Source organism: Dipteris shenzhenensis, chromosome 33, assembly GCF_047967505.1.
Source record: "Dipteris shenzhenensis isolate YYH24624 ecotype China chromosome 33, Dip_SZ_1.0, whole genome shotgun sequence".
Lineage (NCBI taxonomy): Eukaryota > Viridiplantae > Streptophyta > Polypodiopsida > Gleicheniales > Dipteridaceae > Dipteris > Dipteris shenzhenensis.
Genome location: NC_141628.1, coordinates 25,661,431 through 25,687,214, shown reverse-complemented (window position 1 = coordinate 25,687,214; position 25,784 = coordinate 25,661,431). Strand labels below are relative to the sequence as shown.

At 49.8% G+C, this 25,784-nt stretch overlaps 1 protein-coding gene across 6 annotated transcripts in view; it reads right to left on the bottom strand.

The window, feature by feature from the left end:
- LOC147879880 (phosphoglucan phosphatase LSF1, chloroplastic) overlaps window positions 1-25,784 on the bottom strand; it is a 204,324-nt gene that overhangs the window by 96,332 nt on the left and 82,208 nt on the right. For all 6 annotated transcript variants that reach the window (XR_015540634.1, XR_015540635.1, XM_087371540.1 and 3 more), the window contains exons 4-5: window positions 24,687-25,173; window positions 24,473-24,544 (exon numbers count right to left, since the gene is read on the bottom strand). Coding sequence is in view for 4 of the 6 variants with exons in the window: in XM_087371540.1 (XP_087227666.1) it covers window positions 24,473-24,544; window positions 24,687-25,173 (559 nt within the window). In the remaining 2 variants the exon portion in view is untranslated. The remainder of the gene's footprint in view (window positions 1-24,472; window positions 24,545-24,686; window positions 25,174-25,784) is intronic.

Below are 25,784 nucleotides of genomic sequence, written 5' to 3'. Positions count from 1 at the left end.
CTCGATAGTCGCCATGGAGCCTGGAGTCCCACGCTCCCAGGTGGACCGTAGAGTGTAAATGATATCCTGCGAGATGGCAACTAGGGTAGCCGAGGGTGGAACCGGGTACTCACCCATCACAAGACTGCAGTGAGCCACCCAAATGTTCCAAGCCGTGATGCTGGCTACCGCCTCCCAAACACTATCCTCCCTAGGAGGAGGAGGAGCTAGGATGACGGGAGGGACTGCCTCGTGGAGTGCAATCCTCTGGATGCTCTGACCTTGTATCCGGTACGCTAGGAGATCTCATCAATCTGAAACGTGTGTCCTCCCTCTATCAACCAAGCCACCATCCCCCAGGTATAGTCTCTATGAAGACTCTGCATACGTGTCATGATCCTGAGGGCTCCCATCCAGATCCTCACTACACTACAACTCCTCCACAGGCAGTGCGGGATAGTCTCCAAGACACCATTAGAAGAACAATGGCACTGCCCCTCCACTCGCATCTGCTCCAACCAAGGTCCGATGGGCAAGCCTCCGTGGGTGGCCAGCCAGAAGAAGTATGAAATCTTCCTTGGCCGCAAGTTGGACCACAACCGCATCCAAAACCTGGAGCGAGCATCCGGGGGTACTCTCTGGGTCACCCAATGCCTCTCCCTCGAGGGGGTCTACCTCGACGAGTCCATCTGAAGCCTCCTGCCAATCCGTGTGGTGTAGGAAAAGGGGGGCACCTCATCCACCGGCTCAGCTAGGCCGCCCCTGGAGGGCTAGAACCACTCTCCCGGATCCCACTAGACCTCCCTCAGGGGTCTATACTCCCACAGCCAAAGGTGCCATCTAGATGCGTCCTGCTCTAAGATACTGGGAGGGTCAATGTGCCACTCTTTCCCCAAACGTCCCACCACTCTGACCATCTGCCAGTGAATCCCATCAAGACTCCCATCCATCTCGGGGTCTCTCTCAGTGAGTGGCTGAAGTAGGCCTCTAGGTCCTACACGGAAGAAGCCAAGGTGCGTGCTGCCTCGCTGCATCAACATCCTCAAGGGAACTCCAGTACAGGAAAACTGCCCCAACCATCTGCTGTCTCTCCAAACGTGAAGTCCTTCCCACCAGGACTCAGGAATGGCTAAGTCAATCTCGCCCATCCGCTGCCCTACCCCTTGCAGATGCGCTAGGGCGTCAAGCCTCGCCTCTGCCTCCAGAGGTAATTTGCTCCAACGGCCAAAGGACCTTGCTGGACCAATATCCCAATGTGCCCAACCAATGTGAGTCCGCTGACCGAGCATACGTTCCTCCTGATCTCTGATCTCTAGGTGCCACATAAGAGGTTGGCGCTCAAACTCCTCTCTGCATCTGGGCGGAGAAAGGATGAGACCCCCTTCCAGTCTCTACCAGACCCTGTGAAGGCTCCTCATCAAGGGGGAGCCCTTCCTCGTAAGGGGGGCTTTTGAGAAGATCCATCTATGTGAGGGTCGCCACTGTCCCCTAGTGCGTGGGGTGTTCCTTAGAAGCCCTCGCTGTAAGAGGAGCTTCTAAGGCTCTGCACCTGGAGTGAGGCCACGAACCACCAACTTGCCTAGAAGGGCTCTGCTCTGCATCTCCGGATCAATGATACCCAAGCCTCCTAGTGCTTGCGGCATGATCACCGTCTGCCAAGCTACTCGGGTCCTAGTGTTCCTCGTGCCGTCTGAACCCGCCCAAAGGAAATTCCGTACCAACCGTCGGAGCTTCCCAATGCATCCTCCTCTGTGAAAGCACCAGCAGGAGGCGATATACCAAGCTGTGGCAAGAAGGACCTGGTTTGCCACTAAGGTGCGACCTGCTAGGGAGAGTTTGACTGAGCTCCAATAGAGAAGCTTGCGTCGAACACTCTCAAGAACTAGGACAATCTGATGCTCTGTTGTAATGTCAATACCCACCTGGCATCTGAGGTATCTCGTTGTCTGGCCCCGCGGTATCCATCTGAAGCCAAAGTCACTCCCCCACTCACGGATCTCCTGTGTCTCCTCAAAGCCTGTAAAGAAACCTATAGATTTCGTCCAATTGATCCGTGCCCCCGAGGCCTCACAGTAAATAGCCAGGGCGCCCCTACAGACTTGTTGTGGTGCCCTCAACATACAATGCCGTATCATATGCAAACTCCGAGTCAAGTAGCACCTCCTCCTGTCTGATTGGGAGCCTCAACCCTATGAGACCCGCCACCTATGATCTCAAGTAATAGCCCAAAGCATCCGCTACAAACAAGAAGAGGAAGGGAGCGAGTGGGCAGCCCTGGTAGACCGAGTGAGAGAGAGGAAAGACCTCGCCCGTGTGTCCTCCGATAAGCATCTGACTAGAGTTCCCTGCATATAGCACTGAAACTCCTCTGACCCATTTGTCCGAGAAACCCACTCTCCTCATAATGCCCTCTAGAAAGGACCACTCCACCCTATCGTAGGCCTTCTCAAAGTCCAAGAGAAGGACGGCCAGCGGCTGTGACTTCTCACTGGACCAATCCACTGCCTCACAAAACGTGAAGATGTTGTCCCCCATGCTGCGCTCTTGGACAAACCCAGTCTGTGTGTCATGGATGATGTCGGTAAGATGGGGCCGTAACCGCAAACTCAAGACCTTGACGAGGATCTTGTATGCAGTATCAAGCAGAGTGATCGGCCTCCACTGTCGGATGTCTGACCTATCTCCCCCTTTCGAGATCAAACGAATCCACCCCGGACTGAGGGAGAAAGCCTGTGTCAAAAAGCTCCTGGCAAGCTAAACGGAAAGAGGTGGAGATGATCCCCAAAAGTTCCGGAACACTTCTGGGTCAGGAGAGCCTTGAGGGCTTACCAAAGCTCCTCACCTGGGCACTTCTGGGTCAAGAGAGCCTTGAGGGCTTACCAAAGCTCCTCATCTGTGAGAGGCTCCTCAAGTCTACTGCATAAATCTTGCGAGACTACTGTCGGAACGTGATCCCAAACTAGCTTTCGGACCACAAGACCAACTAGGGTCATCCTCTCCGTTTGAAAGAGCTGGGTGTAAAAACCGGTGGTTATGTCCAGAATCTCCTGCGGGACAGTGTGCATGATGCCCTGCGAGTCCTGAAGACGTTGCAGCTCTGTGCTTGCCGATCGGGACCCAGTGGTCTAAAAGAACTACTTCGTCATCCTGTCCCCCCGATGCACCTACCGGGCCCGGGAGAAGGAGTGATAGGAGAACTCAGCCCGCCGCAACTCTGTGTCCTGAAGCTCAAGACGAGTGCTCTCGAATCTGTCACTAAGCCAGTGAGAACTTGGGTCCTGCTCCCTGAGCCTCTCGATGGAGGCGAGATCTCTCCTCAAAGCGCGCTCACGCTCCTGAAGGGTCCTCCTCCGCCTAAGGACGTGAGCCTGTAGCTCCTCAGTGCTCCTCTGAATTGCATCGGCCACCCACGGAGCCCAACCCTCGCACGGTGTCATCTCTGACTACTCCCAAATCCCTGCCATGACTTGCTGGATCTCCTTGTCCTGCAGGAGGTCCTTTGGAATGCGGACCCCTTTCTGGGGGAGACCTCGGCGGGGCTGATCCAAGTGAAGTACCACTGGAGAGTGGTTTGACATCGTGGTTTGCCAGAATCCCGATAGATCCGCCTCTGTGTAGTGCCCAGTCCCCAACATAGAAACGGGCTAGTTGCTCTAGCAATCCATCATGTCTCCTCTGTCCAAAGGAGAAGAGAAGGCTGCCAGGTGTCCTGCTGAAATTAAAATTAAAGAGTGATATATTCCATTCAAAACAAATCATACAACAGGTGGGAGAGGTCATGTACATTGATCTCATGTTAATAATATAGTTACTGGTTTCACAAAAAAAAAAAGTGTGTGGTGTGTGTCCGTGCGCGCGCGTGTGTGTGTCCGTGTGTGCCTGCTCCATGGATTTAGCAATATGCTAATTCTCTGTGGCATATAAGGAAGCCCCTCTCATGGTGGCGGAAGAATCTCAGGATGTTATGGAAGTGTAAAATGCCATTGAAACAAAGACTTTTTCTTTGGAGATGTATGACACGTACATTGTCAGTGGGGGTCACACTAGCTAAACGTCGCATTGCACCATCCACATGTTTAAGATGTCAGGCTCCTTCAGAGACTGTTATTCATTTGCTTTGGCACTGCCCATGTACTTTTTTTTTGCCGAAAAAACAGTGCTAATTATATTACTTCGAGAACAAAATACAAGAGGTCAGCTTATAGCTGACGGGCTGCGTTCACAAACCGGACGCAGCCCTAAAAGGTAGCATAATAAATCATACTCTCACGGAGGGATATGCTGAGTGTGAATGAACAGCCATCGGGGTGGTGAGTAGTGCCACCGAAGGCCCTGCGTAGTCTGCTCGAAGAAGAGGCTCTGTGTGTCCCAAGCCTGGAGGAAGCGTCTCCGCTTCTCCTGACCAGCCCGGGAGTCTCCCTGAATCTGGTCCCACTGGCCTCTGAGGGTATGAATAATCTCACTCCAAATCTCCGCCATGATCTGGGCAATCGATAAGGAAGTGCCACCGAGGATCTGCGAGGTCCAGATGTGCCATCCTGTAATGCTGCTGATAATCTCCCAGACTGGCTGCCTCTCCCGAACTCCTGTATCAGCCTCTGCTAGGTGCTGTGGGATACCCTCGAGCGGCCCCCACGTCCCCTGTGTGATAAGGAAGGTGGGGTCCTGCTGGCATGCCTCGAACAAGTGATGAAGACCAGGTGCGGTGCTGCACCAACAGAACACGCCCCAAGTGATCACTCCTAGCTCTGGTGCTGCGCGGGTAAGAAGCCCGAAGGTCCACCTCCACACTTCCTGGGCGCGCGTGCAGCTCCACAGGCAGTGTTTTGGTGACTCCTCGTCCGCATGGCAAATCTGACAGCAACCGTCCTGGCCTATCTGCCTCAACCAGCTCCCCACTGGAAGACCTTTGTGGGCAAGAAGCCACAGGAAGTATGAGATCTTCCGCGGCCGCCAGCTCTCCCACAAGGCCTTCCAGAATGCCTGCAAAAAGAACCTGGAAATACCCTGTGCGTACCAGCTAGGTCGCTGGGTGGGGGGGCGGCTCTGCATCCTCCCGAGAACTCGCCTGCCCAGAGTCGTGCTGTAAGCGAAGAAGGAAGTCGGCCCCTGTCCTGTCACAATCTCTGGCCACCACCACTCTCCTGGGTCCCACTCAAGCTCTGACAAGGCCCGCCCCTCCCATAGCCAAAGACGCCAAAGCTGCAACTGGTCCTGCTCGATACTAGGGTCGGTACGCCAGACCTTCCCCAGAAGGCCTACGACCCTAACCCTCTGCCACTGGAGTAGGGGGTCGATGAGCGCATCCTCTCTCCTGAGTCGTCCATCCCCTGAAACCGCGAAGAAGGCGATAGAGGAGTCATCCAAACGTCCTGCGACCACCAGTGGGATGCCACGAGGAGTGAACTGTCCCAGCCAACGGGTGTCTCCAGGCATGAGGACCTGAGGCTCAGGTGGAGCCAACCAAGCGGCTGGGATCGCTCCGTCAATCTCCGTGCATCTCGCCTGGACTCCACGTGCACCTCCAGCTGCGACTGCAAGATCGGTCATCTCCAGATGTCTGTACGTATCCCTCCAAACTCGAAGGGACCGGGCTGGCCCCCTCATCCAGCCGTCCCACCTGATATGTGATCTCTCCCCCAGCTGAAGGCCCTCGGCGTCTCTGACCTGCCCATTCCAGACGAGCGGCTGGCGATCGATCTCCTCCTGACAGCTGGGCTGGGACTGTATGAGACTGAGACAAAGCCGCCTCCAAACCATGAGGAGGCTACGAACGAGTGGAGAACGGGGCTGAGTGAGCGGGGCAGAAGTGAAGATCCACCTGAGGGACGGTGGCCACTCTCCACCTCGGCGCGGGACACAAGAGCCTATTCCCTGCTGAAGTAACATCTTCCACGTCTGCCCCCCCGGGGTCAAACCGCGGATGAGAAGCTTGCCTAACAAGGCCTGACTCTGAAGCTCTGGATCGATAACCCCCAGGCCACCCTCAGCCTGCGGAAGAATGACTGTCTGCCAAGCAACCCTGGCTCTGGTATCTCTAAGACCATCCTCCCCAGACCAAAGGAAGTTCCGAACCAACCTCCTGAGCTGTGCCACGCTGGATCTCGAGAAGCACCAGCATGAAGCCACATACCAAGCCGTGGCTAGAAGGACCTGGTTAACTACCAGGGCACGACCTGCAAGAGACAGCTTAGCAGTACTCCAGAAAGCCAGCTTCCGTCGGATGGAGTCTAGCACCGGGAGAAACTGCTGAGCTGGCGTGATGTCTAGGCCAACCTGGAAGCCAAGGTATCTAGCTGTCTGTCCTCGTGGAATCCATCTGAAACCCAAAAATCGCCCCCACTGAGAGCACGCCCCAGGGTCTGTGAGAAAACCAACTGACTTGTTCCAGTTGATTTTCGCACCAGCGGCCGAGCAGAAGACCTCCAAGGCCATCCGCACCCTCTCTAGCATCCTCTCATCATCCTGGACATAAAGGGCTGTATCATCTGCGTACTCCGAGTCCAGAAGCTCCGTGTCCTCCCGAAGTGGAAGGCGAACCCCCCGGATCCCAGTAGACCTCGCCCGAAGGTAGTAAGTCATGGCCTCGGCGAAGAAAAGAAACAGGTAAGGAGCAAGGGGGCAACCCTGACGCACTGATCTCTCCAGGCTAAAGCGCTCACCCATCCTGCCTCCAATGATGACCCTGCTAGACGCTGTCCTGTACAAAGCTGAGATACCCTGAATCCATCCTGCCGGGAAACCTAGCCGCTCCAGAGTCCCCTCCAAAAAGGCCCAGTCCACGCGATCGTAGGCCTTCTCAAAGTCGAGAAGTAGAATGGCAAGGTGTGATCCACTGTGCTGAGCCCACTCCGCCGCCTCTGAAAAGGTGAAGACATTATCCAAGATACTGCGATCCTGGACAAAGCCTGTCTGAGTGTCATGAATGAGGTCTGGGAGTAGAGGCCGAACTCTGGCACTGATCATCTTGGCGAGGATTTTGTAGGCGGTAGTAAGGAGAGTGATCGGACGCCACTGGCGGATCTCCTGTCTATCTCCTCCCTTCGGGATGAGGCAAATCAGTCCCGAAGAGAGGCTCTCTGGCATCAAACCGCTGCTGAAAATCCCCTGCAGAGCTGCAAGGAGGGGCTGATGGATCTGGTCCCAGAAGGAAGTGAAGAAAGCTCGGGGAAGCCCATCCTCTCCTGGGCATTTCTGTCCGTCGATAGCCATCAAGGCCTCCAGCATCTCATCCGAGGTAAACGGCGCCAACAACATCGCCTGCATGCTAGGCTGGAATGTGCCTCCACACCTCCTCACGGGCACGACTAGCACGAGGGGCAAGCGGCTCCTGCTGGAAGAGGGTCCTGTAGAAGTCAGTGGCCAACCCCAGGACCTCCCCCGAATCCGTAACGATGTGACCATCCGCTGTCCTGAGACTCCGAAGCTGATCACCTGCAGCTCTCTGGCCATGCGTCCTGAAGAACTCTCTGCACATCCGATCACCCTTCCGGGTCCAGAAGGAGAGAGAGGCGTGATAGGAAAACTCTGAGCGGCGCTGGAGTGTCTCCTCCAGGAGGGCTCTGGCTCGAAGGGCCTGGATCCGAAGCTCCTCCGAGCCCGGGGAAGCCTGCTGGAGTCGCTGAATGGATGCGAGGTCCCTCCGAAGAGCTCTCTCTCTACTCCACCACTCCTGTCGAACCTGTAGGGCTGCTAGCTGGCAGATCTGGCTGGACTCCTGCAGAGCCTGCGCAACTGAGTCCACCAAATCCGTGCACTCCCCCCAATCTCTGTCCCAAAGACTGCAAATACTGCTACGCACGTCCTCCCTCGAGAAAATAGAATCGGGAATCCTGCATGACCGGGGGGGGAGGGTCTGGGCTGCCGAATCTAATGAGAGGAGTACCGGCGCATGGTCGGAAAGTGTCGTCCCTGGAACTATACCCGCCTGACCGCCTCTACTAATGGCCCAATCACTGACATAGAATCTATCAAGGCTCTCCAGGAGTCTGCCTCCTTCCCTGCGGAAGCCCCAAGAGAAGTCCAGGCTCCCGTGCCAACGCCGGAAGGACGGGTCTCTCCAGCTGTCCCTACCTCCTGTCGCGAAGATGAAGGAGTCCCAAGCTGACTGCTCTGCCTGAGCCATACCTGTAAACTCCGGACCTCTGCCCTGCTGGTCCTCCAATGTCTCCAGATTGTTGAAGTCACCTCCAACAATCCAGGAATCCATGACTGGAAGAATCCCTGTAAGTGTCCTCCAGAAAGTGGCTCTGCATCGGAGGTCTGTAGGAGCGTAGATGTTGAGTATTCCAATTTTGGATCCCTCCAAATCCAGGCCTACCCAAAGGGCTCGGCCTGGGATCAACGTGCCATGACCGAAAACTCCCTGGGCTAACTGCTCGCACACGGAGGTACAGACACCCCCACTCCTCCCCTGTGCGCCGATCGAGGGCTCCCAGTAAGTGTAGGAACGTCCAGGGAGAACCTTCCCGCAGCTACGGGAATGAGCCGCAGAGAGCTTGTGCTCCTGGAGCAGAAGTACATCCAAACGACCAATCACTGCAGGCTGAAGTTCCTGTCGCAAAATGAGCTTCCTGGGACCACGGGTGCCAGAAGAGTGAAACCCGTTCACATTCCATGATACGAGGTGTAGGCTCATGGCGAGGGATGGGGGGCTACGAACAACTGTCTGCTCGCGGTCGAAGTCGATGAAGAATCAGGCATGTCGGAATGGAGGCGCTGTCGCTTATGAGAAGGTTTGGAGGGGGAGACGGGATCGTCCTGCCCGTCCTTCAACACCTTCAACAAAGGCGAGAGGCCTTTGGTGCCATGAACAAATGCTTTCTCGAGCCAGCTCGAGATCTCTGAAGTGGTCATCCCATAGAAGGTGCGGAGTTTCTGATGGGACCAAGCTCTGACATCCTGGGGGAGAGGCCATGTCGGGGTAGGTCTGAGGATCACAATCAGTCGGAAGCGTTTGGCGGCGCAGCGCCACCGCAAGCGCACATCGCCCTCGGACCACTGAGTCTCGAGAAGCTGCCCACCGGACGGGCCTATCCAGGAACAGACCTGGGCGTGTGTCTGCTCTCTGAGCGCCTCCCAAACCGAGTCGTCTGTCCAGGTCTCGGTGCCATCGCTGAGGAACGTGAAGGCGAAGCTAGGGCCATCCCTAGGGGCCAAGGCGACAATCTTCCCATCCGCCCCTTTGCGGAGCAAGAAGATGCTGATGTCGAGATAAGCCGGGAAGGTCCCAAGGTCGGCCACGTCCAAGTAGTCCCAGGGGCCTGATCTGTAAAAGTCTCGAGGAAGCGCTCTCTCCTGAGGCTGAGACCCATCAGAGTCTGCCACTGAGGGGCTAGCGGCCATGGAAGCCTGCTCCGGTGGTGGTGTAGACTCCGGGTGTCCTGCCAGCGGGGGGGGAGGGGGAGGAGGCTGAGGGGTAGGCGACTCGAGCTCCACGGAGGCGACTGGCAGAGCAGGTGGAGGAGGCGGAGCGGGGGCTGCCCTCGACTGGGAAGCCGAGGGTGCAGCTAACACTGTAGAGGAGTCGAGGGGAGCGGAGGGAGGGGGGGGATGGGGACTCCTCTGGAGCTGGGGCTGAGAGGGAGGAGGAGGAGACTGAGGAGGAAGAGACGGAGGCTGAGGCTGCGGGTCGGGCGAAGGGAGGGGAAACTGGGGAGGGGACTGGGACTGAGTGGAAAGGGGCGGGGGAGCGGGAGAGGGGGGGATCTGAGGCTGTGAAGGGCGGCCTGCCGTCGACGAAGAAGCTCTCCCAGGTCCCTGGGGCGGCTGCCTGTCAGGTCTCTGGGGTGCTGCTGCCGGAAGGGAAACCTCTGCCTCCTTGCCTTTATCCGAGATCTTCTTGTTCCTTCCTCTTTTCCTTCTAACCTCGGTCCAGCCACCCACTACCTCTGGACCGGGCTCCGCCTGCCTCGGCTCCTCCTGACGTGACTGTCCGGGGGGGGGGGGCGGGGGCGGAGGAGGCGGGGACGGGGGGGGTCGAGATGAGCTGGCGAAGCGTGGGCACGCAGCCGCCAAGTGCCCAAAGCCGTGGCACCTCAGGCACTGACCTGGCTGTCCGGTGACTATCATGCTCTGGGTGATGCTGCCGGCATCTGTCACAATCTCGATCACTGCAGGGAGGGTCGCAGGGTCTGCCACAGCCACTCGGACACGGGGGGCTCCTGCCGTGGTCACCGCATCGGCGAAGGTGTCGTGCATAACCCATCCAAAATGGGAGCCCAAGTCCCTGACAATCGGCCGCAGCTCAGCAGCAAGCCCTGGAAAAACTAGTGTCACTGGGTGGCGAGGTATACGGAACCGAACATCAAAATCTGCTGCGCTGAATCCACGGTACCACGGGACTATCATGATAATCTTTCCATCCACCGATGTGGGGGAACCGGCAATCAGGTTGCTCGCAGCTTTCTCATTGGAGAGTTTGAGCCAGAAGATGCCCCTTCCCATAAGGGCCACCTCCTCAATATGGCCATCCTCTAGCAGGAGAGTGGACTGGAGCCAGTCCCTGATGGCTGCTCTGGAGGGAGAGTGTCCAATGACTCTACCGTAAACAGAGGTACGGGCAAAGTCAGTGGCAACCTCCTGCACACGAGATGATTGTTGCTCTGTCAGGATAACGCGGTAGGCATCTGGAGAGGGAGGGTCCGACTGGGCCTCCAGATCCGGGCAGGGGGCCGCCATACTGCCAAGACTAACTGCAAGCTTCCGATGAAGAATAGGCTGCCACCCCAAAAGGGGAGACGAAGCGGGAGGATGGCGCCTGGGTATGGAAGGGATGGTGGCGGAGGCGGAGGGTGGAGGCGGGGTGGGGAAGTGAAGCAGAGGGGCGGGCGAAGCGAGGTGGGTGAACGGGGGGGTCGGGCGAGGCGGGGTGAAGGGTACGGGGCAGGCGGGTGGCGCGGAAGGGCGGGGGGGGCGGGGGTGATGAGGCGGGGGCGGAGGGGTGAATCGGAGGGCGGGGGAGCGGAGTGGAGGCGGGGGGGGGGGCGAAAAGGGGCGAGTGGAGCGGAAGGAAGCGGGGGGGAGCGGAATGGAGGCGAGGGGGGGCGGAAGGCGGAGTGGCGGAGAGGCAGGTGAGGGCGCGGGGGACGGGGGGGAGCGGGATGGAGGCGGGGGAGCGAGGGGGTCGGGTGGGGTGAGCGAGGGGGGCGGGTGAGCGAGGGCGGGCGGGGGGGCGAGGGCGGAGAGGCAGGGGGCGGGGGATGGGAGGCGGCGAGCGAGGCGGAGGGATGGGGGGCGGGTGAGCGAGGCGGCGGGTGAGGGGGATGGCGAGCGGGAGGCGAGGGTGGAGAGACAGGGGGCGGGGGGTGGTCGCGGTGGGGGGGGGGGGGGGGGGGGGGGGCTAGGGAGTGGAGGTAGCTTAGCGATGGGGAGAGGGAAGCTCGCAGGAGCTGAAGGTACGCAGCAAAAATTCTAGGGACTGCATCACTCGCACTGCCCATGTACTAAGATCCTCCTCAAGAGAATTTCAGATTATCTTCGGATCCGTTTCCCGAGTCATAGATTTGGGAAACATTTCTGGCTCTTTGGCAGATTTATGAAGTCTTTGTCTCAATACTCACTATTTCTCTCTTGGGTGCGATATTGGGCTCTTTGGACAATCTGGAGTGAGCATAATTTGGCATACTTGGGTCGGCAGATTCACAAGTCATATGAATCTTTCTGAGCCTCATTGTGGCAATCCTTATATGATGCCTGCCATGAGGGTGATATGGATGCTTCTTGCATAGAGCTTTTCTTTTTATGTTTCTGATCTTTGGGATACTCTCCATTTCGGAGACCTCCCATCATGTAAATTTATGATCATATAAATATATGCACTAGATATTACCCAAAAAAAAAAAAAAAGTGTACGTAGTGTGTGTGTGTGTGGTGGGAGAGGAGTGATGGCGACCTCCTCCTCTGCCCCGACAGCCTCTGGCTCTAGCCCATCCCTTTGTTCCTCTTCTCCGCCTGCTCTCATTCTACCTAGCCTTTGCATCTGTTTTATCTGTCCTGCTACAGTCCGTATCTGTTCCGTTGCCATCTGTCTCTGAGCCGCTGCAGTCCGCCTTTGTCCAGTCTCAGCCCCCGCCTCCTCTCCACTGCTTTTTGGCTCTGCCCCACCTATTTTTTCCTCTGCTCAGCCTCCTTTTGCTGCCATCTTGTCTGCTCTAGATTCCTCCACGTCTACCTTTGTATCCTTTCTGTTCCTTGCTGTGCCTCTTCCCTTTTCCTCTCCTGACAATTCCAGCTCTATGTCTCCTGCTTTTCACTACGTTCGGAAGAAGAAAAGGGGTTTTGTATCTTCGTCACTTTTGGAAGAGGTGAAGGCTATCAAGTTTGATTCCTCTGCCTTTCCCTCTTCCTCACTTCAGCAAGACTTTCTATGTCAATTGTGCGTTGATTCGGTGACTTCGCCTTCCACTGCTGGACTTTCATTATTACGACGATCTCTCTCCCCTGAACCTTTGCTTCAAAGTCTTCGCCAGGAACGGAAACTTGGTGTCTGCTTATACTCTATGGGAAGAGTCATGACAGTGGCTAGTTTACAAGCCTAGTCTTCAGCTGCAGTGGTGGGTGCCGGGAAGCTTACATCTTTTGTGTTCTTGGGAAAGGGATTTTATTTTGCTTGTTGTGCTTCTATGGACAATGTTTTTCATTTACTTACCTTGGGTGGAGTTCAAAGTTCACATCAAGTGAATTCGAAAGTTACTGCAAAAGCCACGGGATCAAGAGGCAGAAACCCCCGCCACATACATCACAGCAAAATGGAGTAGCAGAGCGCAAGATGCGCGTCATCTGTGAAATGGGCAGGAGTATGATGAAAGGGAAAGATTTGCCAAAGACTTTCTGGGCTGAAGCATGTAACACGGCAGTTTACATTCTGAATCGTAGCTACACGAAGGCTGTGAAGGGGATGACTCCACTGCAGGCCTTTTCTGGTAAGAAACCTTCAGCTGCACATTTCAGAGTTTCTGGATGTGACTGTTTTGTGCATGTCCCTGATGCTAACAGGACCAAATGGGAACCGAAGAGCTGGAAGTGTATTTTCTTGTATTTTCCCCCCCTTTCCCCTGAGGTGGAGAGGACAAAGGCACAGGAAAAGAAGCATTACCATGTGAGACAGCCGGGGCTTTGCCTTTGTCTTGAACAGAGAAAAATTGTTTGATCCCTTTGTTTTTTACCACAGAAGAGGCATTTGCATTCTTATTCAAAGGTTGAACCATTTCAGCTTGCACTGGCATCCGTGGAGCTCGGGAAGGGCATTGTGAAGCCATGTGCCCAAATTGCTTGCATTCAAAACAAGCACCTGCAAACAGCCTCCACTTGAGCTTGGAAAAGGCACTCCCCATGGAAACATTATTCACAGTGACCGAATATGAAGCTAGAGTGGGATGATCTCTATCCCACAAAATGCAGAAGCGATTCGAATTTCCATTGGGTCATGGTGGACATACCACCTTACCGAGGGAAGCTGCAATTTTAGGTAGAAGAGAAGATAAGCATTGAGGAAAATCCACAACTTCTACCCAAACAGGGCAACGATGCCGAATCAATGCCTGGTAATCTCGGGTGGGAGACCAAGGCAGAACATGGACCATCTGCTGGCCATAGAAAAGAGGAGAGTGCTCCAGCAAAACCTGACGGTGCTCCTCATCAGCCATGATGATCTCAAAAAAGCCCCTCGCTGCATAATGAACTTTTTTGACATAAGAACCACCCAGGGTTCAAGTCAACCAATTTCCAACATCTGCAGCAGCAGGCATCCGTCTTGGGAAGAAAATTATAATGGCATGCTTTGCATACTCCTTAACTGGATCAATTATATCATCCACTTCCACCGTAATGCCAGTGGTGGGAAGTGGATCTTTCCAACCTTTATGGGTGTCTTCAAACCCTTCATGCATAACTCATAAACAAGCTTAGCCTCAGGACAGTCATGAAGGGAATCATCTTAATCCATCACCTGTTTTTGTTTCTTGTTGGAAACCGACTTGTCTTTGTGAAAGGTTTTCTCATAGGAATAATCCGCCATTTGAGCTAAGGAAAAAACTTGGAAGCAGCAACGCTTTTTACACACACACACACACACCGTGCACCTCTCTCTCTCTCTCACACACACTCTCACTCACACTTTCGTTTTTTAAGAACTGTCTCTCTCTCTCTCTCTCTCTCTCTCTCTCACACAGACACACACACGCATAGACTTTGCAAATCTCTTTGAATTTGCAAGCAGTTGCATCGTCCATTCATCTTGACAATCGTTTGCATCTTGCAAAACTTAAGGCAATGCTCACGAGTACTTGTACTCACTTGTTTCTACATTGGGCATTCATGCATTTCTTGGCTAAGCAAGAAACGATCTGGCCGCTACCTCATCTTGTGAATCTAAGTACAGGGCAGCTTTCATAGCCGCACTGGAATGTGTTTGGCTGAGACACTTGTTGGCAGGTCTACCTGCATCATTGGAGGAGCCTACTCCAATTCTCACCTATAGTCAGAGTGTCATTGCCATGGCGCAAAATCCTATGTTTCATGCACATAGGAAACACATGGAGATACACTATCACTATGTCAGAGAGCAACCACATGCAAGCGAGATCAACTTGGTCTTTTCCCTACACGTAAAATGTGGCAGATCTTTTCACCAAAGCCTTACCTCGTCCAAAGTTTGAGGCTTTCCACACTTATATCCATTTGGTGACTCAAGTTATTCCTTGTACATTTTGACATTGTCACAGCAGGGGGTGCCAGAAATATTAATCTCTAAGGCATCGCCCAATGTAATAAGGGACTAAGGGAGCACTTTTTCCCTCTATAAGGTTTTTTCCCCTGACCTCAGTTAGATTGAGGTTGTGGTTGAGTTAGAAACCACCTGTATGTTGACCCCAGACCTGAGGGTTTTGTCTCTACGACTACCCTAGTATTCTCTCTCTTTAGTGGTTGTTGCAATCCCATTTCAAATTTCTTTGCTTCGTGTTCTCCTTGAGCTCTTGCTTCATGTCCAACACTACTTAAAATTAGATACTTGTATGACGTTACCGCTTCTAGATTCTCCCCTTCTTAGTTTCGTGTTTTGATTACCATGACCTTTGTCTTTGTAATGTGACTTGCATCCACCAGTATTTATAGTATTTGCTTAATGCATTTAAGTGTTTCAGCAGATCTGTTTTGTCTTTACAAAGAGAACTATGTCATCTGCACAGATGAGTAGTAGTAAGGCATATCCAGCAATTTTTTACTCACTCTTTGCTATGTGCTCTCATCCCTTCTTCTAATGCCTCAATGAATAGACCAAAGTGGGTTGGCGAGAGAGGACATCCTTGGTGGACCCCCATGTCATTGCTTATAATTATTTTCTCCTTTGAGTTAGATCCATGCACTAGTGGCTTAGCCAATTCAACTAGTAGATTTTCAAATAGTATGAGCATTGCTTGTCTCGGTCCTTGAGATATTTGTAGCTTTTCTTGTAAGAGATTACAAAGATATGGTGTTGTTGGCATAAAGTCAACCCTATGGTTGACCAGTAGTACTTGGGTACTATATATACCAAGTACTTGTATCGTTTCATTTGAACATTTCTATTGGAGCTTTCTTGTGTGTGCACTCTTGCTCACTTGTGTTCACAACCTGTCTCCACTTTGTTCCTACATTTGGTATCAGAGCGCTTTCATCTCTAGAGCCCATTCCCGCGCTTGCTTCCAGACTCCCGCAAGGTTGGTGCTCTAGTGCGCGTTCCTGGTTCTCACATTCCATTCTCCAGCTTTCGTTTGGGGTAGCTCCAACAATCCAGCGACTGTTTTTTGACCTTCTGAGGTCCGATTTCGACGTTTTTCGAAATTTCTCAGCTGCCCGCATACAAACAAACTTGTCCCGCACCATTTCAGACCCCCCCCCCAAAAAAAAAAATGTTTTTTGTCCCTATGTCTGTGCGCATCTGTCCGTACAGTTGTGCGACAATGCTAGGAGTCTGTGGGACTTGTCGTAAGGTGATTTCGAGTAGTTTTTGGCTGTTTTTGCTCAGATCTGCACCCTTTTCAGCTCTAGCCTCTCCCGGGTGTGTTCCAACAGCTCCAGGCATCTCCATACTTCTCCAGGCTCTTCCCTACACGCGTATTGTGTTCAGAAGTACTCCCGATAGCTTCATTCAGCTCCTTTGTCATCTCCAGCTTGCCCACACAATCAGTGGACTGTTTTGCAGGTGGTTCGGGCCAAGTTACTTTATAGTTGTGGATGCCTTTGAGCTCCGGTGGATGCATTTGAGCACTCGTGGGTGCGCTATTTCAGATTTGGGTTGTGCATTTTCAGTTTGGGATTGCACTTCAGATTGCAACAGAGTGCAGTGATTGGTTGATGCCATTTTTGCAGTCATTGCATTGTGCAGTCAGTGGCATTTCAGAGTAGCCAGTCATACTTTGCATTTGCAACAAGCATTTGTTTGGGATTTGCAGGCACATTTGCAACCAATTGCACTTTTGGGACTTTGCATGTACATTTGCAGCTTGTGGGTATCCCATTTTGCATCATGTCGACTCTTTCCGACAGCTTTGGCAATTTGTCCGAGGGTGACAAGCTGGATGGACCAAACTATGCCTTGTGGTCATTCATGCTTAAGAACATCTTGGTTGGTAAGGGCTTGTGGGATATTATTAGTAGGGATGAGGTGAGGCCAGTAAGCTCATCCACATCCAACACAGCTTCTTCGGGTCAGACTAGAGGCAAACAGCAGACTCCTACAACCCCTCCTGCTAGTCCCATAGCATCGATGGAGGAGCAGAAGAAGTTTGATCGCCGCAGTGCCTAAGCGATGTTTTTGATTGCCACATGTGAAGAGGCACATTATGACGACTATCAAGTCGTGCAAGGATGCAAAGGCAACATGGGAAAGATTAGCAAACATGTATCATGTTAAGAATGAGGCAAGGGCCATTGCCTTGACAAATCAGCTCAAGGATCTCAAGATGCAGGAAGGCCAGGCCATCACTGATCATATTGCCAGGATCACTGATCTACATGATCAGCTCGCAAGTATTGATGAGGAAATAGAAGACAAGAAGCTCGTTTCTATTACTCTCAATAGCTTAGCGCCCTCATATGGCACATTTGTCACTTCATTGACCATTTTTCTCAGGGCAGCCCCACTCTCAAATTTTACCAAAGCCTCTCGTCAGGGTGAGCAAGCGCTTGCCATGGGTGGAAAGGGCAAATTTCAAAAAAAGTTTGAGCCCAAACACAGCCATACAACTCAGCCCAAGGAGGGAAAGAAAGAAAAGAAAGAAAGTCTATTAACGTCCACTGGAGACTAAAAGGTCTATGGGACAGCAAGAAACCCTCTAGTACATTTGCTTTAGGGAGGGCACATGGCAGCTCCCAAGGAGTGCAAAAAGCAACCCCAATTATTTAGAGTACCTACATGATATTTTGGAAGAGTAAACAGCCATACATCAGTTTAAGACTGAGAGTCTTTTGGTTTTGATTTAAACTCTCTAATTAGTGCTACCCCTTCACGGTAAACTGCCCATTTTCCATCCTTTCTGGCAGCCCTGACTTTAGCTAATTCAGTTGCCTTAATCTTAAGTTGAGTTTGTGTAAGCTCCTCTGCTATCCATACTTAGGTGCCCTTCAGCTTCTAAGATTGTCGAAGAAGCTTGATCCGCATATCTTTTGACTTCAGTGTAAGGATTGCATGACCTCTATAGTGCAAAATAGAAGCTGGCCTGGAGTCATCATCATCCTACTCATCATCATTCACCCATTCAATGTTGGGCAAACTTGATTTGATCTTTGTCAATATTTCACTATATGTATCCTCCTCTTTGTACCAATCTTTTGGGAGGCCCCCTATTCTAATCTTCAGCGCATTATCACATCTAGCTTCGTATTCTTTAATCTCTGCTTGGATATCAGACTTACTTGCTTTGCTGTCCACTTCCACAAACACTTCCTTCCTAGCAGTTTGTACTTCAGTGTTAACAAGATCTTTGACTGTAGAGACTAGCTGCGGGGTAAGGGGGAATCCTTATAAGATTTTACAGCCTCATCAATTACTGCCTGCATACCAGGCCCTTCCAAGATGTGAAGTCGGGCCTTTACTTCTGCCAGCTCCAATCGTAGCTCTCTCACTGCTTGCTGCAGATAAAAAATCTGATCCTGTTGCCCGAGGATGGGCCGTTTTGAGCCTTCTTGTTGGTAATTCCGTGCGTATGGAGAGGGCGTCATGGCTGCAACTGTAGAGTACTGAGTCCTAATGGATGTTGAAGGAGTTGAGGGGGTTGAGGGAGACTTGGAAGAGAGGGTAGGCCAATCCATAGTTGGTTGTATGATGAACCCCCTGGCTTAACCTAACCCCCGGGTTGGGTTGGGGGTTTAGCCCAACTCGGGGTTAGGGAGGACTAGAACTAGACTAGGATTAGACTAGGTACGGACATGAGATATTGAGGATGGAGAGGTGTTGACGGGTAAAGGTACGACTGTACGGCTGTACGGGAGGTACGGCTGTACGGGAGGTACGGCTATACGGAAGGTAGGGGAGAGGCTGTACGAGTAGTACGGTACAAAAGTCTCAAAGGCTTTTTGGGGAGAAGCAGTTGTGACAACCACTTATATTCAGAACACATGCCCTACCAAAGCTTTGGTTAATGTGACTCCATTTGAGGCTTTGTATGGCTTTAAGCCAAAGGTTAGTCATTTCAGAGTTTTTGGCTCAATGGCATATGCTTTGGTTCCAAATGCACATCGGACAAAGCTTGATGACAAGAGTGTCAAATGCATTTTCGTGAGGTATAGCACTGAAAGCAGGGGATTTAGGCTTTATAATCCCGCTACCAGGAAGGTAATAATAGGCAGAGATGTTCTCTTTGCTGAGAATGAGTGCATGTAGCCCGCTAGTGCAGACTTGCCACCACACGATGACACCCCTTTGGACATCATCCAGTTTGAGGATGATGAGACGGAGTCTCTTGATGCTTCCCCTTCTACTTCTCATAGTTTAGATGGCTTGCCACATGTTGAGGATGGCTCTCCCTCAAATGTTTCAGATTTGCAGCCAATTAATGAGAATAGACAGCCTCATGTTTGGAGGCATTATCAATGTCGTGAGGCCACTAAAGATGTTGATGCAGCCCCGAGTGGTACAGCAGAGAAATCTATTTCACGTTGGGTAAGGTTGACCATTCAAGATGCTAAGGATCAACCTACTTTGGGGAAAACCAGGACCAACAGTCAGAAAAATCAGAAAAAGGTCAATTTTGCTTTGATGACCTCAATGATGGAAACTGAAAATGAGCCTCAGAGCTTCAAGGATGCTCAGCATATTCTGGCATGGCAGAAAGCTATGGAAGCTGAGATTAAATCCATTGAGAAGAATGCCACATGGGACTTGGTTGATGCGCCCATTGGGAAAAATGTGGTTGGCACGAAATGGATTTATAAGGTGAAATACCATTCAGATGGCACACTTGAGAAATACAAAGCCCGTTTGGTTGCCAAGGGGTATGCACAAGAGGAGGGGATAGATTTAAAGAAGACTTTTGCTCCAGTGGCCAAGATGACCACCATTTGTTCTGTCATCTCTCTTGCTGCGTTTTATGGTTGGTCGGTATACCAGATGGATGTCAAGACTGCTTTCCTCAATGGACATCTTAAAGAGGAGATCTATTCACATCAGCCCCAAGGTTTCGAGGTGAAGGGACAAGAGCACAAGGTATGCAAGCTCAGGAAGGCTCTATATGGGCTGAAGCAAGCACTTCGTGCGTGGTATCAGAAGATACATCAGTTTTTGCTGTCGCAGGGCTTCGTCAACACTCATACAGAGCCAAATCTGTATGTTTTGCAGCAAAAATCAGAATTGGTCATGTTGGTACTATATGTGGATGACATCATACTCACTGGCAGTGATTTGCAGCAAATTACAGCAGTGCAGTCCACTTTATGTCACAACTTTTGGGCCTATTGCATTATTGTCTTGGCATTGAGTTTTGGCAGACCCATCATGGGATTTCTATGTCACAGACAAAGTATTCGAAGGGGTTGTTGCGGAAATTTAAAATGGAGAACTGTAAGCCTATGGCTACTCCATTGGAAAAGGGACTCAAGCTGAGTAAGCATGATATTGCTGAAAAGTTTGATGGCACTTTGTATAGGCAGTTGGTTGGCAGTTTGATATATCTATGCTCCATACGGCCTGATATTGCCTACGCCACAGGGCTTTTGAGCTAGTTCATGCATTGTCCCACGATCACACATTGCAATGCAGCAAAGAGGGTTCTCAAATATGTCCATGGCACTCTGTCTCTTGGCTTGCATCATGCTTCAAATTGTGATCTAGAGCCGAGTGGTTTCACCGACTCAAATTGGTCAGGGGACATTGACGACAAACAGTCCACTATTGGCTATTGCTTCTCATTGGGTTCAGCCTATATCTCATGGCTCAGTAAGAAGCAAGAGCGAGTCTCTCTTTCCTCCAATGAAGCAGAGTACAAAGCTGCAAATTCAGCCACTACGGAGTTAATGTGGTTAAGGAAGCTTTTGCATGACTTGCATCTTGCACAGGATGGCGAAGCAAACTCTATCTTCTATGACAGCCAGAGTTTCACTGCCATAGCCAACAATCCTGTCTTTCATGCTCACATGAAACACATTGAAAATCATTATCATTATGTACAGGATTGTATTTCTGATGGTTTCACTGATCTCATCTATTGTCCATCTTAGGACAATGTGGCAAATATCTTCACCAAAGCCCTGTCAACAGATCTTTTCTTACGACATCGACATGGCTTGGGGATCAGAGACATTCTCACAATGTCAAGGGGGGTTGTGAACTGATTCACAATGACATTGTTTTCATGTACTCCCATAGGTTGCATATCCATCTAGATGAATTTGTACATTGTTACCCCCTCCTATGCCCTTATCATAGCCTTTTTCTGCTACACTACCTTTCCCCATTTTGTGTATGCCACCTTGCCCTCTTTTTTTTAATTCTTGAGATCTCATTCTCCTTGAGCTTTCGAGTAATAGCTCTTTTGGAGGTCTTAGTCTATCCACATGGAATGCCCCTTGAGATAATGCGTGGGGTTAAGGACTTTTATTAATCATTGTGTGTCTTGAAGTTTCAAAATTAAATGCCTTGGTCCTGTCCCTTACCCTTCCTACTGTGAACGCAGATTGCCACTGTATTGTAGAGATATGCCCTTTCTTTTGGAGTAAATCGTTAAGATTTATCCTATTTCATCCTCCTCACTTTCTTCCACTCCCGCCATTCTATGGTTTAGAGCCCGTTATTTATGCTCTTGTTGTCCTCTCAGAGATGTAGTAAGATCATCCAACTTATGATTTAACAAGTCATCCACCGTGGTGATGATAACCTGGTTCTTGGTCATTAACTATTCTGTGTCTTCATGTCCTATGCTTATGTATACTTCCTGCACTTTCTATGCCTTTGTGTTGAACTTTGCATATCCTGCATCCACCTTGCCTTCTACTGCATTCTCCTTCATGTTGTCCTTTAAAGACCGTGATTTCCCTTGAAAGTTCCAAGTTCTGTCCCTTCAGCTCCATGTTATCTTGCTAGATAGCAAGTTTGAGCATAGGCTCATGCATTTGGGTAAGCAGGAAGTATAATATAAGTGCTCGTCCACCTATTGAGGCTCAGTATGTAGCAAGCAATGCAGCAGTGTATGGAGCGATCTAGCTTCAAAGATTACTCAATGATCTTGGCATAGCAGAGCAATGTCCAACTACTATTAGCAATAGCTTTGGGCAAGGATCTTGTGCATCATTCCAAGAGAAAGCATATCGACATCAGCAACCAGTCATCCGTGAGAAGGTGGGGTTAGGGGATTTTAGATGCTTTCTGTTTTTACACAAACGAGCCAACAGATATTGTCACCAAGGCATTACCAAAGAGAAAATTTTCTTATGCACACGTCTCATTGGTATTCAGAATAACTCGATCCTTAAGAGGGGGACGCAATGATGAATATGATGCAGCATCTAAAAAGTACTGCATTATGGAGGAGTTTTTTCGTGATGTCCACAATAGATTGAATAATTCCCAGCAAAGATAAGTCAGCACTAGTTTATGACTTGTCTAACCCCTGATTCAAAACCTAGTCGATATGACATTTAGAAAGTGAATTCAGTTAAGCTAAGGTCCTCAATAGGATGGTGCACTAAGGCAATTTTGTACCACACATTCTCTAGGACTCACTCTCGATTTTATGTTTAGCTTTTTCTATATAACACAAAGGTTCTTTGTATTTCATGATTGGTGCAGTATCACTCTCACATTTGAAGCAGGCACATTCCCTCCTTTCGTTGTTTATCTTCCAGATGGTCACTCTTCAAGGCTCATGGATATGGTCCCCTGGCCCACTAGGTCCAATGGACATAGAAGTGATGAAGGCGGTCACCTAAATTGTATGTGCTAACAGCCCATGTATCGATGTCCTCATCGCAGGGCTTTGGAGCTCCTCAAGTGCGAGCTAGTACTACAAACCAATTTACCTTGCACCAAGGGGATTGCTTGCTCGAGAAGTTTGTGATATGCCTCTAAGAGTGATCAGCACATGTGCGTCCCAAAGACCTTAGAGCACCATCACTATGTCAAGATCAACACATCTAAAATCACCAAATTACATTGATCTAGCTGATTAACTAAAATTATGGGCCTTCTTGAAGAAGACATAAATGCTTTCTTTAGATCTCATTGTACTTGGGACATCCACAACCAATGCAATGTGACAAAGTTTCATATAGCCATTGTAACGAGCAATCTTGTGAGGCATTGGTGAGAGAAAACGCTGAACTGCCCCATAGTGATGGTAAGCATGTGAGAGATGAATACCCAGGTAGCTTATCACTTAAGAACATTTTTTGGACACGTAGAGTTAAATGTTGAACTGATCTGCATGTAGGAGAAATCTTTATCCTATCCACATTTAGCTGAACAAGATCTGAAAATCATGTGAACCATTTGTTGCTTCAATAGTTGTAAACTGCCTGGCTTATCCCTGTTTGGAGCAACAAAAAAACAATTTTGTGTCAAATCTTACACCAAGGAAATAAACAACACCGATGCCACAGTGGAGAAGGAGAAGCTGCCAGAAGCTGCCAGAAGTAGAAGATTGCAAGCTTTCTATGAAAAAAAGTTTGACATCCTAGAGCAAGGTACAGAAGGACTTACCCTCAAAAAGATATAATTTCCAACAGTGCCTTTGTTTCCAGCAGTCAGTACGTTCTTGCTCTCTAGAGTGAACAAGCTTGTTTGCAAGTGGCAATTAAGAATGAAAGAGGTTTTTTTGTATAAAAACAAAATCCCTGAATTCACAACTCAGCTTATGTATATCTAGCCCCACAATATTTGAGGACTCCTCTTTTGCTCAGGATTGTACAGATAGGATTTTGTTTTCAGCTGGCAATCTTTAAGACTACATTACAAGGCAGATATTTTTCCATTGACAAAAAGTTGTCACATCTAGAGAGAATCTTCCATGTTTAGTTCTTGCTACAGCATCAATATTGGGGAACATGAACAAAGATTGGCTTTTTGGCATTACTTATCACATGACTGCCATTTTTAATAGCATGCGTGGGAAACAGCATGTCTAGTGAAAGTTTGTAACCAGTGCAACCACTATGAGGACAATATGCATTGCCAGCAATGGCAGAATACCTTCAGAGGTGCTGCTACTGGCCAGGTGGGAGAATCATAAGCAGGAGGAACCTTCCTGTGCATCCTATGTTCTATATGTCCCTGGGATCGTGCCTATGCCACCACTTTTATTTAGGCCAGTTCAGATCGGTTCCAAACTGGTGGAAAACTTAAAAGCTGACAAGAGCTGCAGGGTAAAGCCCCTAAAAGCTCCCTAGAAGAGAGGAAATCGAGGAGCCATTGCTGACAAAATGGGGATTGCATGCTACAGCAGCAAGACCAAAGATATCACACTATGACCAGCAAGAGATCCCCTTGCAACATCACCTGCAAGCTGGCCAATACGGTTATAGGAAAGGCAAGCTGGCCAACAAGAAAGGCCAACTACCCCATGGCCAAACAAGCACCCATGCCAGCCAAGTGTGCAACAATTCAGGAGATGTAGTTTTCCATAGCATTCAGACACAATATCCCAAAAAGGTAAAATAGGTCTTCATTCAGCTGTTGCCCCCAGGAGCACGTATAAAGTCAGATTATGTCCAGCAATATGAAACTGACACCAAGCCGCTTAGACATTGCAGCCAGTGAAAGGTTGCATGTAGAACAAGTTGACCAAGGCTTTGCCCCTACAAGTGCCTGACCCTGTGACTGGGAACAGCAATGACATGAAGATATTCAGAAGGAACAATGGTTCATGGTTAGCCAAAGGGGAAAAAAATTGGCAGGCACATCGAAACCCTTACATTAGCCACTTCATGAATCCCAATCAAATCATACCAAGGTAAATCAAAGGCATAAAACCATATATAAACATCTAATGGATTATGGTGTATAGATTCACAGGAGAAAGCTGACCAGATCTTTAGCCAAAGTCTTGATATCAGTTACGGTCTGTATGCATGAGCCCACATAGATGTCTCCTGTGATCTGTAAGACCCAACAAATTAGATTACAGACTTTAAGCTGAAAATTACTGGAGGTTGTGAGATAGCAAAACTACAAGCCTTAAGGAGGAAAAAAGAAATTGCGGCAAATTATCATTTTGTGTTGGTTTCTCGTAAACAATCACCTTTGTGTACTGCATCCCAAGAGAGTGATTATAGCACAAATCTTTCTCAGTGCGTTTTAATGCACTCCTGTATTCGTCTAATGAGAAACAACCATGGGTCCATTCAACTTCCCCATCTGACTCTTCATCACTAAAATAGGTGATAATTTCATCAACAAGGTTGCTTTTTGCCTTTCCATCAGCCATAACATCAACCATTCCATTCTCTTGTATAGCCTTGAGTTTAGACTTTGCAAGGACCTTCAAACCTGTTGGTCTGAGAAATCTTGAAGTGAAAACAGAAAAGCCTGCATGTCCTTTATTCTTAACATCATCTCCAGACATCTTTGAATCCATGAACAAATTATTTCCATTCCATGTAGCAAAAGCAACCCGCCCACAGTTGAAAGAAGCTTCACCATCACCTAGAAGAGGGTTAATATGAACCGGTGAAGCAGGTCTTTCAAGAACAAGGCTGACTGAACCATTCCGCTTCTTAATTGCATGCCTGCCCAGTAAGAATAGAGTCTTGTGATACTCCTCGACATTATACAGTTCAACTTAAGAACTTTGGCATGATAAGAACAAACTACGATACCATTCTTGCCTTGGATATTACAATCATAATTGCCGTTTACAACAACCAAGAGCCGATACAAAGTACCTCAGTAGTGTTGTAAAAGATATTGGTTAAAAACTTTTGGCCTCTATTAAAGATAAATATAAAGAAAGGTGTGTGCACTTTATAGCAGTTCAAAAGAACAACAAACTACAAGTCCATCAGGCAGGCAAAGAGAGGTTCAAAGAATGTTGGAAAGAGCGCAGATTGCAACCTAAGGGGGCTCGATTCCTATGTTGGATGTTTGGTGTAAAGTTCTCTTCAACAATTTTCATAAGAAGCTTCTTCGGTTTTTCGAGATCTTCATTCCACCACTAGATGCTCACTGTCAAAACGATAGGAGAGGCTAGCTTTTTCCACCGGCACAATAAAAACCATTAGAGTGTCTTCACCATTTTGAATCCTTCAGTAAAATTTGATTCAAGTAAAACCAAGACAGCTCCATGATCCTTAGTTAGACTCTTTCTGTCACCAGTGTTATACAAGCACGCGTCTTCTCT